This window comes from Nipponia nippon, unplaced genomic scaffold (assembly GCF_047370975.1).
Source record: "Nipponia nippon isolate SJK-2023a ecotype South Korea unplaced genomic scaffold, ASM4737097v1 scaffold_18, whole genome shotgun sequence".
NCBI classification, from domain to species: domain Eukaryota; kingdom Metazoa; phylum Chordata; class Aves; order Pelecaniformes; family Threskiornithidae; genus Nipponia; species Nipponia nippon.
In genome coordinates this window covers 7,152,638-7,166,858 of record NW_028262334.1, presented here as the reverse complement: position 1 = coordinate 7,166,858, position 14,221 = coordinate 7,152,638, and the positions used below count along the sequence as shown (strand labels likewise).

At 36.4% G+C, this 14,221-nt stretch overlaps 1 protein-coding gene across 9 annotated transcripts in view; it reads right to left on the bottom strand.

The window, feature by feature from the left end:
- Positions 1-1,159: 1,159 nt before the first annotated feature.
- Positions 1,160-14,221, bottom strand: part of SFSWAP (splicing factor SWAP) — a 51,603-nt gene continuing 38,541 nt past the window's right edge. For 5 of the 9 annotated variants that reach the window (XM_009473212.2, XM_087754589.1, XM_087754592.1 and 2 more), the window contains exons 15-19: positions 9,890-10,045; positions 8,466-8,591; positions 4,566-4,736; positions 3,905-3,977; positions 1,160-1,575 (exon numbers count right to left, since the gene is read on the bottom strand). In XM_009473212.2, the coding sequence (XP_009471487.1) occupies positions 1,510-1,575; positions 3,905-3,977; positions 4,566-4,736; positions 8,466-8,591; positions 9,890-10,045 (592 nt within the window). In that variant the 3' untranslated portion in view covers positions 1,160-1,509. Of the gene's footprint in view, positions 1,576-3,904; positions 3,978-4,565; positions 4,737-8,465; positions 8,592-9,889; positions 10,177-14,221 lie in introns of those variants that run through there. The other 4 variants (XM_087754588.1, XM_009473227.2, XR_015704078.1 and 1 more) reach the window with 4 other exon arrangements.

Sequence of the window (14,221 nt, the reverse complement as noted above, 5' to 3'; positions counted from 1 at the left end):
CAGACACAGCATTTTATATTGTTTGTAGGAGTGTAAACTCTGCTAATTATTACTGGCCCAAAATTGAAAAGAAACCTGATGGATTATTCTTTCCAATGGATTCCAATAATTTTAATATTGTTCTGTCACAAGTGAGCACCAGCAAGTGGCATACCAACTACCATTTTGACCACCACATTACTCAAAGCTTGAGTTATATCAACACATTGCTTCTCCTCCCCTTGCTTTGAACAAAAAGATTTTGCATTGGAGTTATTAATCTGTGTAGTTCTATGTAGTTAACTTACCAGCTAGTCTGTGAGGAAGTGTAAACTTTACCACATTAATTTCTCTAATCCATCTCCAACCTCCACCTACTCTCTATAAAATTTGAGAAAATTAGGACATGAGTCACTATAACCACAGTCTTTCTGATTATAGATCACAGAGTTTTTCAGGGGTCATTAAAAGCCCTGCTTCCACTCGTTATAGAATCAGATAACTGCCAATAAGGGCACCTTTTGAATACACCAACTGTAACAAAACCTCACAGTTAAGCAGCCTTGGGGAAAAATTCACACATGCCTTTTTGTACTCATTTTAAGAATATTTCAATTAAAAAATTAAAGAATCTCAGTGTACAAGAATGTATAATAAACAAACGTGCAATTATACTGAGGCCACAAGCTTTCTGAAAAGTGTTAACTGGTATATGTCAGTAAAGCATAAGTCAGTAAGTGTCCCTCTCAACCGTACAAAAGTTGTTAAATCAGAAGAATGCTGGATTTCTGTAAAGTATGCCTGTTGAATGACCACAAAAATATACTCTCTCTTCTGTAGCTAACTGGAGAGAACAAGGCACATTAAGACAAAGGGGCTACTGACCATTAGTTATTGACTTCAAAGGGTCAACTCCTCAAAGGGAGGCTCAGAGACCTTTCTAAATGATGGACAGAAAATCACATCCCTTGTCCAAAAACCGTTCACTACTAACATCCAAACAAACAAGCATTCTTCTTAGATTGTTCTGCGCATGAAGGAAGATAAAAAGTATTTGTCAGCTTAAGGTGGTCAGGCAGGCTAGACAGTTGTTGTTTTAAAAAGCAGAAAGTACTAAAGAAAATTGAATTTGTAACAAAAGTCAACCGCAAACAATTAAGGACTCGACAAAAACTCTAGCTAATGAAAGATGTTTCCTTCTTTATTATCGTGTAATACTTCTTTCACAGAAACATGGTATTTACAAATATACACATATAGACTGCTGATCATAAAATGTTACTGAAGAATTAGTCAAAAAATCAATTTACAAAAACCAAAAACTTCCCAAAGATATTCTGGCTGAAAAAGTTTAATGAAATTTCAAGGAGACGCTTCTGTACAGAAAGATAGGTTTTAGCTCCTCAAGTTCTGGCAATATTAGACGAGTTGTGAACCAAGTGAGCTAAGCTCAGCTGTACATTTGAGATGAGGCAGTTTTTTTTATATTGTTCTTTTTCACACATTTCTTGACGGTCAGTTCAACAGGTCTCAGGAGGCACTGGTTTGTATGTTTTTGGAAGCTGCAAGCATTGCTCTCACTTTGGCCATAAGATCCTGTAGAAAATAAAAGGAAAATCATCAGACGTGTCTGGGCTTTGAACAGAGCTAAAGCATGTGATTGCAAAAACCTGCATGAAGGGGTTAGCTTATGCTCCAGTCGTATAGAATACTTAGATTCATGATCATCACATATTAACAGTCCCTAGGCTAAATGAGTGAAATAACTCAGAGAAAGTTCCCATGACAGTGACTGAAGTCACAATGCTACAAAGTGCTCTGCAACATGTAAAGCAGTTTCCATACAACAAAGCACAGAAATCACGTCAACCGAAATGGAAAGAAACTATGACCGTATCTTCACAAAAACTGTAATAAACACAAAACTACTAAGCACCGAAGGTTTAAAAAGGGAAGGAAAAAAAAAAAAAGGAAAAAAGAAAAAAGAGAGGGAGCTGCTAAAAAGAGAGTGCCTCCAATTACTCTGTAACGGAAAGCTTTTTTTGTTTGCTTTGTAAACCTGAACCAAAAATTTACATAGCAGCGGCATTTTCACATATGACAGGATGACGGAAACATTAAGACTGTTCTGAAACCAAATAGCAACTCTGAGTCCTGTCTGAGTATCCAGTGGGAACAGCATTACAAAAGGAAATGAAATTTCATGTAAACAGCATCGAATAATTGGGTCGCAAAAAATGATCACAAAATAATAAGTGTGTATCAGAATGAATTAAACGACTTAAAACATTTCTTCACAAATGCAATATAAATGAATTAAAATCCTTAGTTCTTTTAAAGCATTTAAAATCTGAAGCTTCAAAACACTTCATAGGGGAATTCAGCATCATTATGGCACTTTACAGATGGAAGGAACTGAATGAGAAAAGATACTGAATTGGTCAGGGTCAGCCAGCACACTGGCAGCAAAATAATCTTGCTAATAATTAGGTAAATTACATTTCTTTGGGCCCTTAAAGATAAAAAGATGCTAAACTAATCTATGTTGGGAAATACCTTGCAGATTCACAGAAGTTTCATTCCTCTTTTTTGCTTTTTGCAAATAGTAACTAAGAACTGTATTTTAATATAGCGATCTTTCGCCCTTTTACAGCTGCACTTCAAGCAAGCAGACTCATATTAAACTAGAAAATGCTATGCCATAAGCAATATTTAACCCAAGAGATGCATTAAACAATTACCTTTGTCTGAAGGGTGTATGTTTTTAAAGGGTGGGATGTTTACTCTACTTTGAAGCCCATGGTGTAGTTCATATCTCTCTCTCATACCAGTAATTCCCATGCATTTGTTTGGTAGCCTAAGGAGTGCTACGGCATTACTACTCCGTTTTCTTTCTCTGGGGCCTATACTTGCTATTTTCTATTTTCCTGAATATTCTTGTTTTGGGTTTCTCATCGAAAACACGTCAAATATGGTATGTAAAGCACTAGTCTATTACTATTAATCCCCAACTACCGCTGTTTCCCTAGCAGAACTAAATCTTTGAACATTATTAATTTATTGAAAGAATAATCTATTCATTGAAAAAAAAAGAGAATATAAAAAGCAACTCTGATTTTATATTGTAAATTTTCCAAAGTATAATTAAGAGCTTTCCTCCTCTAAACTTGGCATATTCAATTGAAAGAAAGTTAAATATGCATGAAGACTCTAAGAGGATGAGTGAAATTAAAAATTTTAAAGAGTGATACTATGCAGTAGCTTTTAAAAAAGGGATGGAATTATTTTGATGAAGGTTCGGTATCTTAAAACTGCATTAGGGAAGCTGGATGCATTTAGATTATTGCACAGCATATAGAGGCACATACCTGATATGCCATGATTCACAGCAAACTTGAACATATCAACAAAATCATAACAACAATAGTTCAGAGGCATGAACAGCAACAAGGGTGAGTAGAAGATACTGCTTAATGCAAAGCACACACTGACTTCAGTTTGCAAGAGGACATATTTTTCCTCTACTGCCAACACTACAAACTTAGCCTTTGCCAAGGTATTTCTCCTTCCTTCTTTCTTCCACGAAACTTGTTAAGAGCACTACATGGTTAAGATGGGCTCTCAGTAATATCTGCTATTGGTAACTGGGGTGTTGTGGCATAATGTGGACTTCCGTATCTTAACAGCGGATATACTGCAGCATAATAAATTTAGCTTCCTCTTTAGAGGCTTGATTAAACTTGAAAGGACAGTAGCTAGACAAGCAACAAAATTGTTTTTCTCATAAGCAAACAGATGAAGAATGACAATGAGCATGTCTCCACATCATATACAAAGCTCAGAATTGTACAAGGTAGTAAGAGAAGAAAACTATAGGATGCATACACTTAATTAGGCAACATACTCTGAATTTGTTTATTTGTACCTGAGTGATTTTACTCTGCACTGAAGACACAATTGCTGAAGAGATTTGGCCATCTTTTTCCTGAGAAACTCCCCTAAAAAGTAAAATTAGAATCAGAAATTTATAGTAAATGTTTTAAAAATGCATTTCACACACCATCACGATTTTGGGTTTTACTGTACAAGTCTCTCATACGTTAGTCAACATTTCGCTCATTCAACTAGAATCCATGATAAGTCACAGTCAGAAGAGTCACTTGTACAACTGATACAGTGAAATATGAACAACGGCCTAGGAATTTTTAACAGGACTGTCCTATATTCTGTAGAAATAATTTAATTATGAATCTTGCACACACATTACAATTCAAACCACTCTTAAATTTCTGCTTCAAAGGGTTATCCCATTCAGCGAGTTTCCAATTTCTAACTTAGAATTAGGTTGCAGAATTTTCTGCACCAGTTTTACCGTAAGAGCATGTCGAGATGTCTACTCCAGTAGGCAACAGAGATCCAATGTCTTCATTAGACTGATGCGCATAGTGCTGTCCTCCCAGTGTCTTCTACTTTTCATATGCACACGACACACACACAGAGCTCCTCACCATACAAGTTAGGTCAAACGACACACTCACAGTCAAGAGACATCAGCACTGCAGTACTACAGTAAAAGAGCACGTTACCTGGAGCGTTCCTGGCTGGATTCCCTGCTCTCCACAGGAGAGACACTAGTTGAATGTACAGAATTTTTGTGTGTGGACGGTTTGCCTGGTGACATGGATGGTGAAGGAGACCTAGCTTTGGACTTGGTACGTGATCTGGACCGCCTCTTCTTCTTCTTTTCATGGGGACTTCTGTGAGAAGAAAATATTTTATTGAAGGATATTTAAAGCAATATTACACTAGCTCAGTTGAAGTTACTTTTCACACTTCTAAAAGCTTATGTAGCCCTCTTCCACTGGACACCTCTCATGCATTCAGCAAGCAGTAGAGTCTTACCCCAATACTGCACTTCTATGGCTGTGCAAAATACTTTCTCAGAAGCTCTTTTTAACACATTACATCAGGCAACTACGAGTACCTGAGGTTCTCACTTGGAATGCTGCATTATGGGTACACAGGAATTACTGGCCAGTATTTCACAGTTTGAAGGATGACAATGAAAAGTCTTTCACTGGAGATCTGCAGAATAACTTTGCTAGAGGGAAGTTCCTTCCCAAACAACATCAGACACTGAGAATATAATGAGAAATGTAAGAGTTTATATCCCTTACAATTCTCCTAGCTCATAAATGAACAAACCATGGAATCATAGCTATGCAAAAGATCTACAAGGCAAATCCATGGTTTGTTTGTTTGCTTTTAAAAGAAATTACCCCTTTCCTTGTGATCCAATCTATAACGCAACAAACTGCAGGCTCAAAATTATAAACAAGCTCTTGTATGCCACTCAAACAAACCTAGACCTAGCAACATGTTTTAAGTGCAAACCGTTTATGACTTGGAAATTCGATACACAACTGTGTCACTATGGGAGCTGGAACAAAGGACTTATGGGTACCTGCTGTGTTCACTATTGACAGAAGGGGAAAACAGAGGTAGCCTCCTCATATGCAACATTAAGCTCAAAGAGAATTCAATTAGTAATACACTAGAGACGGAACTATCAAAATCTTTATACATGGTTATGAATTTATGTCTGTATGATTTACATACCAGTATTGATATTACTGTAATTAGAATTACTAGAGCAATGCCTTAATTAGAGTTAGGCAATACCTCATCGTAGGCATCTCTCTCTAGCATGCACTGCTACAAGTCTATTCAGAAGAATGTTGTTGATGCTTCTAGAACATCTTAAAACACTGTAAAACTTTGAGCCATCTTTTAAATATCACATTATCAGTTCCTTTATTTTGATTTTCTTGGGAACTTGCTACTTTAAAAGCAGCTACACTGTAACATATTAAATTCCCATATAAATACTGTACACCTCTGATGCTTAGAATTTATCATAAAAACTATTTGATTTTTATATAGAATTTAACATTCAAGACTTAAAATTGCAAAACCTCCTTATGTTTTTCTTGCATAAATAATCATTAAGTGGCAGAAGAAAAACCCCACAGCTCTACTGGCCTCTAACATTTTCACAACTATACAAAAAACATCAGCTACAAAGTCAGTTATTCCTTGATTAGCTAATTAGGGACTGTAATTGCTCAGTTTCTTAAAACATCATAATGTAATCAAGCTGTGAACGTATTTCATACTTAACTTGAAACTCTCAGCAAACATTCATCACGCAAGAAGAATATTTTACAGTAAGCTTTTTCAGTATTTTTCATCTCAGATTATGATGAACAAACACCATAACAGCTGAATCAATGTGTCTATCAATTTTCTATTTTTAGAACAGCCCATTTGCTACAACTAGGCTTATTTTAAAAATATTTTTCTAGGTACAAAAGCTAGCATTAAAGAACTATGCATATTCTCTGTGGAAAGTAATTCACTGCAATCAGATTAAAACACTAATTTACATTAGACTTCTTTTTAAAGTGACTATGATGGCAACGGAGGTACAGGATATGCAGAAGAAGAAGCAACTGTTTTATTTATTCTGAAGTACACCTCGTTCTACAAGCAGTGAGCCAGTAATTCCCAAACAAGACAAAGGAAAGCATAGCTTCCTAGTTGTTACACATTTTCTTCTGGACTTATACCTAAAAATTTATAAGCAATGCTAGCTATTCAGCATCACAACTGATATCAGAGTAATGCCCCGAGCAAGTTTAAAACACTGCAGTATTTATTAATGCTAATTTTCAGTCTTCTGACTGGATTCTAAAGCTTGCCTACTTCTTAGTATAACTATGGGTAATAAAAACCACTCAGCTGACTGCTGCCATGTAAGATTGAAAGCTGCTCTCAGCTATCAGGCAAAATATACGTTACTCACTCACGGAAAGCCCAAGTAAACTAATTAGCTCTTAACAGACCTTGAGCCCAAACCTTGCTTCCATTACACCATTGCGAAGAATCTACTCGATAACTGAAGATGAAAACTGGTCCACCACAGCAACTACATTTTCACTCGAAAATTTAACATCAGTCCTAACAGAGCTGAAACAGTAGGCTTTCTGCAATCAGAGCTGCAAAATATCCTCATCTATCTTTAACTACAATATTGTTTCTTCAGTCTAGAGTTTTTGCACTTACTGCCATATTTTATTGTGTAGTGTTCCATTCTCCTGTGTGAGGCCTAACAAAAGTTTACAATTTCCATCTATATAATCAAAATTGTTTCAAGAGGAATCTAGTTTGTTTCACGACTGTCATCATAATTTACCACTTGGAGTGGCATAACTCTAAAAATAATTTATCGCTTAAAATGCTGAATGGTCAAGCAGCAGACCCACCAACCCTGCTTTAAAAACAGCACCGGGCTGTGAAAAAATTCTTGTTATGTGTTTACAGGAAGAAAAACATTTTAGGCTTCCACATCTTTTCTGCTTAACCAAATTTGCATGCTGAATTCCACAGAAGCCTCTATTATCTCGAGTTGATGAATGCGAAAAACTGAATCAGTTGAAGTACTGATGAAGTTCTCAATTATACATACCACATATCAATTAATTACAGGCTGTCAAGAGATGGAAAGTTATCTTAAGAAAAAAATAAAATTTTTTTAATAGACATAAAGTTGAAAGTGATCTCTTTGCTTCTTATTCCACAAGAGATATGGAGAAACAGGTTAAAGACTAAATCTTCACCATGGAGGAGAAAAATTCTGTATGCTCAGTTTAGTAACTTTAACGTGTTGGGTTTTGTGTACACTTTAGGCGTACATATACGAGCATGAAAAATTTTCCCTTCCTTGCATGTTGAAGACACAACATGCCACAAAACATTAGAGACACAAAACATTTCAAAGCCTTCTGGGCACACGTTTTGCAGATGTTTTTCTTCTGCAATTGGTGAGCTGAAATAATGATTAGTATGCCATTTTGATTATAATGGTTTCAGAGACTATATGCAAGGTGCTCTCAAAAAAGGCACCTCTTTATTCATATTTCACGTTCCACTCCGCCAGTAAAATAATTTCTAAATGTAAAGCATACCATTTGCTAAACCGGAGTTCTCCCTTATTTGTGCAGATACGATGAGATGGCAAGTAATACCAGTAGGAATAACATAATATGCAGAGGTGCATATGTGTATAACATACATGTAGAGGTCACACAGCTTGCACAAGCAGAGCATGAGAAAAATGACGCAACAAGAAGGAAATATGAAAGTCCAAATACGATCTGAACTCTCACGGCTAGGCGATAGTAGCATATTAACGTCCACTGATTTGGCTGTACATTTAGTGTTCAAACATATGCAAGAATGGGGGAAGAATAATGAGTGCTTCTATTGTTTTTTTTTCTCCACAAAAGTATTTGTCTATTTAAATAAAGCTCCAGAACACAAAAAAACCCGTAAATTCTACCTAGGGAGTATGCAACACATCAGGGAATGTTTAAAGTCTCTTACGATGCCAGGACATAACCTTCTCCGGGACCGGGTATACTTACTTGGAACGTGGGCGTTTCCTACTATTTCCAGGACTATTACTAATGCGATAAGCTGTTGGAACACTTCTTTCATCTCTCCGCCTTTCTGGTGTGTGAGCCCTTCTCCTAGGTGACCTTGATCGTGACCTGAGCAGGAAAAAAACATCCAAAAGTTTGCTTTTTGTTACTTATTTCATTAGTTTTATTTCAGTGGAATTGTGCTGTCACCGAACGCAAATATAACACCTTTCAAACGCCTATTTTATACCAACATGGGGTATTTAGTCTCCAAGACTTGTCAGCTGCATAAAAATTTCTTACCCATCCAGGACATTTAGGATGCAGTTATCCATTGCTTTTCACTCCCAGCGGGGGGGGTGGAAAAAGCAATTATTTTTTGGTATTGTGTGCTAATAAAGTTTTACTTTAGATCAGTCACCTTTTGTGGCAACAGTTTACTAACATTGGTATGCAGAAGTCCAATGTGGCTGGAAGCCTGGGATTGTCAGGCCTGACCTTGCTGTCTCAAATTAGTGGTGCGTTTTTAGAGCGGCTGCATCACAGAGATGAATACAAGTTTTTGTGTTCAGCACATCTCCAACACTGACAAGTCCAGGAAATTTTGTCCCTAATGCTGCAGAATAATCCTAGCATAGGCAATATTTTCACCTGTGCAAGTGACCAACAACCCATGATCGGTGTTGTTTGGCACTAGCACTTCGACTTGAGATATTTTTCCTAGAAAAGTGAGAGAGAGAAAGAGATCCAAGAGGGAAAAAAGAAACCATGCCCAGTTAAGATCAGAGATCAACTGAAAAGCTTAACTCTTCTTCTCTCTGATTGGGAATTAAGTCGACGTGCAAGTAAAACCTGAGTATTTCTTAATAACAAAATAAATGGAATGAGAAAAGTCCTGAGAGATGGAGGGGAGGGGGGAAGATGGAGAAGGGGCCAATTCAAGGACCCAGCTTGGAAAAAAGAAAGAAAAAAACAAACCCCAAATCCACCCAAAATTCTTGATAGTAACAGTTAGTTTTGTTCTCACTAAAATATATAGTTCTAATAATTTTACTTCTATTTGCTTATTTACTTTAAAGCCTTTCTTATTTATTTACTATAGGTATGTCATTCCATGTATACCAAACATTCACGTTGTTGAAAATACCTAACTTCCAGTGACTAAAAGACAAGCCATTTGTGAAATCACTGATCTTCTGCAGACTCACATCATATATATAATATATATACACACACACTCCTGAGCCATTTCTCTTACACCTACAACAGAGATCAACTGAAAATGAAAAAAAAGTAATCATAACGGCAGTTAAGTGTTGCAAATTAACTGCTTTGTCACTTAGAAATCTGATCTTTACCAGGCCATTCAGAAGGATTAAAAAAGGAAAAAACCCAACAGATTATAAAGTTTGGGGTCAGTCAGACACCTTGACATTTTACCAGGATTTCCCTCAAAAGAGCTCCAGCAGTCAAATCTTTTCGTTGTCGAAGTTGCCTGATAATTTTCCCGCTCTGTTGCTGCTGCCATTGATGAGCTGCTCAGACTCGGCTCCATGCTCAGTGTCCCTGTGGATGCTGTGAGTCTGTGATACGGAGGCACACACTTCACATTCAGAATAAAATGTGCTAGTTTTGGTATTAACTAGAATCCTGAAAAGGCTCAGTCCCTTAACCAAAAGCTGAACCTTAGTGAAACATGCCTATATGGACCAGCCTAAAAAAAGTCCAAACAATCAGAAAGAAAAAGGCATTAGCTTCATTTTTATGAACTGACGTTTGTGGTTCTACAACATTCTTCCAATCACCAAATGTTAAGAACTTTGGCCATTAGCGTCAAACAATTAAAAACAGCGTAACAGTTTTACTGCAATACATCAATTATTACTTTCATTAGACTGTTATTTCAAAAGGCACTCTACTCCTTTAAAGTCAGTATCACTTGTGTTTAGTAGGGTCCCAAAAGTTCAAAGGGTTACGAAGCTTGGCATGTCTTATTACAATATAGGAACTAAAACTAAGTGAAGAGACACTGCCTCAGCAATAAGAAAATCAGTTTGGAAGGTGGAAAAAAAACCCAAACAACCTTTTTTACAAAGAACAACTACTTCCAAGTCTTAAAATTCCTAACGTTGAGGCAAAAAGTCTCACACAAACACACACACAGGTGTATTCTATCCAAACGTATTGAAAAGCAACCTGTTAATGACATATGCCACTACTAATCACTGTTTATAATTCATTAACTGGATAAATTATGTGGCTTAGTACTACTCTATTACTAGACAGTATAAAGAAAAAGTTATTAATATCAAAGAGAAGTTTCGACTTGCCATCTCTACACTGGTTCAAAATGAACATCCAAATTTCATCTAACCAAATCACTAAATCATTCAGTACGTAACCAGTGCCTCTGCTTCCCTTCCTCTCCTCTCACACACACAAACAAACCACACTCACACATACAAATACATCCTTAGCTCAGCTCATGTACTAGAAAGAGCAGATGAACATAGTCGTTATTTACACTTACTGCCAGCCAGCTGTGAAACCTCCCTTCTCAGCTGGAGCAGCACACTGGGAACTCCAGTGACTGACAACCTACGCTTCTTTATAGAGCGCCGCTGTCAGGTACATTGCACATCAAACTTTCTAATGGTGCTTTCAAGTCGATTAGAAAAAAAGACACTGATGAAGCATTTACTACAGACGACCAAAAGGTACCAAAGGCTGTTTGTTTTCCAAGATAGATTTAACAAACGTGCCCCATCTTTGACATTATGTACTTATTTGTAATAACTAATTATCTCTTTGGGACTAACAGCTCCAAAGCAACCCATGCTGCAATACCTTACAGCACTTTTGGGCATGGTTTACTGCTTCCATGACTTTTGTTTCACTTTAATCTGTCATGTTGGTCGAGAATTAAAACTGTATGATACCAGCAGCTTTATGGGACTAATTTTGGTACAGAAACTTACGTAGCTACAATTTTTTAAACTTGTTTCTGTAAAACAGGTTTAGTTGTGCTACCCAGAAAAATGAATATTCAAAACATGCTTTCCATCAACTTCATGTTATTTGAACAGAATTTTTCAACTTTAATACTGCTGAAGATGCATTAGAAAATATAAAAAAGCGTTATCGTACAAAAATTGTATCTTACCACCAAAACTGTTTTTAAATGAAGCAGAGCCTCTAGACCACTAACAATGCAAAAATAAATGATAAGCTAGTGATATAAAATGGTATATAGAGAAGCATATTGCAGAGTTCATCTGTAGGATTTCTAAGCACAAGATGCATTTTGGTAAAAAAAAAACTTAAGATACACAAACCAAAAGGGAAGAGCTTGAAAAGCATACTGAACATCACTTGAATAGAGAGCAGAAAAAGTTACTGCAAATTTCTGTGTTTAGCTTCACTTCCCACATCTCATTCCTTATTAACTTGTCACAATAAGTTATATGGTAAAGGTGATTTTTAATCTTACTTTTTGAAACAACTTATACCATTAAATAGTAACTACTCAAAGTGTTTTTAATCAGAAGCTCAACCAATGTCTACATGGAAACCTCACAAAATCTAAGGCTTTAAGACTGTTCCCCAGATACAGGGCATGTGTTGAGTGGCCATTATTACAATTCAGAGATGACAATTCATTATCATTTGAATGCAATATAGTCTAACGAAAAATTATGAAATAAGCATAGCTCCTCTTTTGGCTGTCTCAATTTAAATACAGTAGTTCAAATAACTTCAAATCCAAAAATACTTATTTTCACTGTGCAGATACTTCAAACCTAATAAGCTACTCTTTAAGAAAGTTATAAGTTTGTTTATTAAGAAAAAGATCTTGTTTGTTATTCTAAATTATTTGATTAACAGGAACTGGAGCAGTAATTACTACAGAAAAGGAAAATTCCAGCTTTTTTCAGTCCACTCTTGAGGTAAAATAAACATCAATAATCACTTTATGTTGAGATTTGTAGGTTAGAATATGTATTTTGAACAGAATAAAATAAGGCAACAAAATCTCAAACATACATTAGACCGAGACATTCAAATAAAGCAGTTACTCAAAATAGGGATGTTCCAGTATAATTCAGCATCAATGTCCACACAATAAAGACTATCTGTAAGCATCATCCACTTAATACAAGACAAACACACTAACCTCTACAAATAGTTTACACTTTATCCCAGGAGGGTATGACTCTTTACATAACTATTCATTCAGCAGTAAGCTGTAACATCCAATGTTTTGGGAATCTAGGAAAAAAATACTGTTCTAGGTGAAGCACTGGGAAAACTGAAGAGCAAAGAATGTGAAAGGTGCCACATTTTGAATGAGACAAGACAAGTCATGGAAATAATCTTCTCTGAATCAACACTAAATATATAAATAAATAAAAGAAAAACAGTCATATCTTTTAGCTAGGCAACAACATTTGCCTTTTTTTGGCAATTATGAGGACATGGCATTATTTTTGCCTAAACATTTGAGAGACAGAACACATCAGTATCTGACTGGGTTATGAATCAGCCTCCCACTCTTGATTACAAATTTTCTGGTTTCAGGAGAAAGAGCTTTAATTTTGGAAATACAGCACGCATGTTAAGGCATAGCAAACACCTTCACTAAAGCAAACCTCCAATCATCACCGTTTCTTGTACAATGTGAGACCACGTGGACCTTAATTAGAAAGACAGAGCTAGAAAAGACTTCAAGAAATAAGACTATTCAATATTCTCCAAAATATAATCCTTGATACAGAAATTTCCCACAATGGAGTGTTCACAAGCTGTATTAACTACCTTTACCACTGAGATACTATGAAAAGCTTTCTAGTCTCTCTGTTATCAATTTAAATCCATTACTTATTGTCCAAACCCCAAGGACTGAAGAAGAATGTTCTATTTCCTCTTTTTTGATGTACATGGAGACTCATTTCTTCTTCCTTCAGTCTTCCCAAACAGTCATTCCAACTCTCTCTCTCTTTTTTTTTTTTTTTAAATTCTGAAAACTTTTGATGATTCCTTCTAAACTTCCTCCAGCTGGTCTAATTCCTTCTAAAGGATGCAGAAAACTGGACACAGCACTCTAGCTGAGGCCAAACAGAACAACATCTTCCAGATGCGGAGACAATGCATCCTGGTTAAGACTTGCTTGTCTTCCCTGACTTACATTAAAGTAAACCAGTACAGGCATCATATTACGTATCAGATGCAGGAGAAAGATATTCAGTACAGTTGAATTACAAGAGGTCCTTGGGTAGAAGTTTAGATTTAGCCATGTTCCTGTGAAATGCTATGGATAGGAAGGTACATTCAGATTTCTAACAGGTCTCCTGCCTGATATAATTGCCACTAAAAGCATTTCATAGGGCCTGCAAAAAGCCCAAAGGGAACAGGCACCCACTCAGCACTGACGATACTGCCTTAAGTTCCCAGAAATAACGCGTTTCTGAATGGAAGAGAGACCCTCCAGAGACCTTTGTTTAAACTGGTACTTGCAGAACAGACAGACAGGCTGAATGGAAAGCCCCTTCCTGTTCAGCTCTAACTTCTGTCAAGTTTTATAACATGCAAAATGTTTTCAGTGCAAGATGTGGTGCAGTTGTTCTGAAACAATTTAAAAGTTCAGCTAGCCAGCATCAAGCTTATTGGACTTCTCAGGTTGTAGAATTCAACAGCTGATCTAGGAAATATCCAACCGGATTTAATCAGGTGTTGTGTTGATTCATGATGTTAAGGCTTTT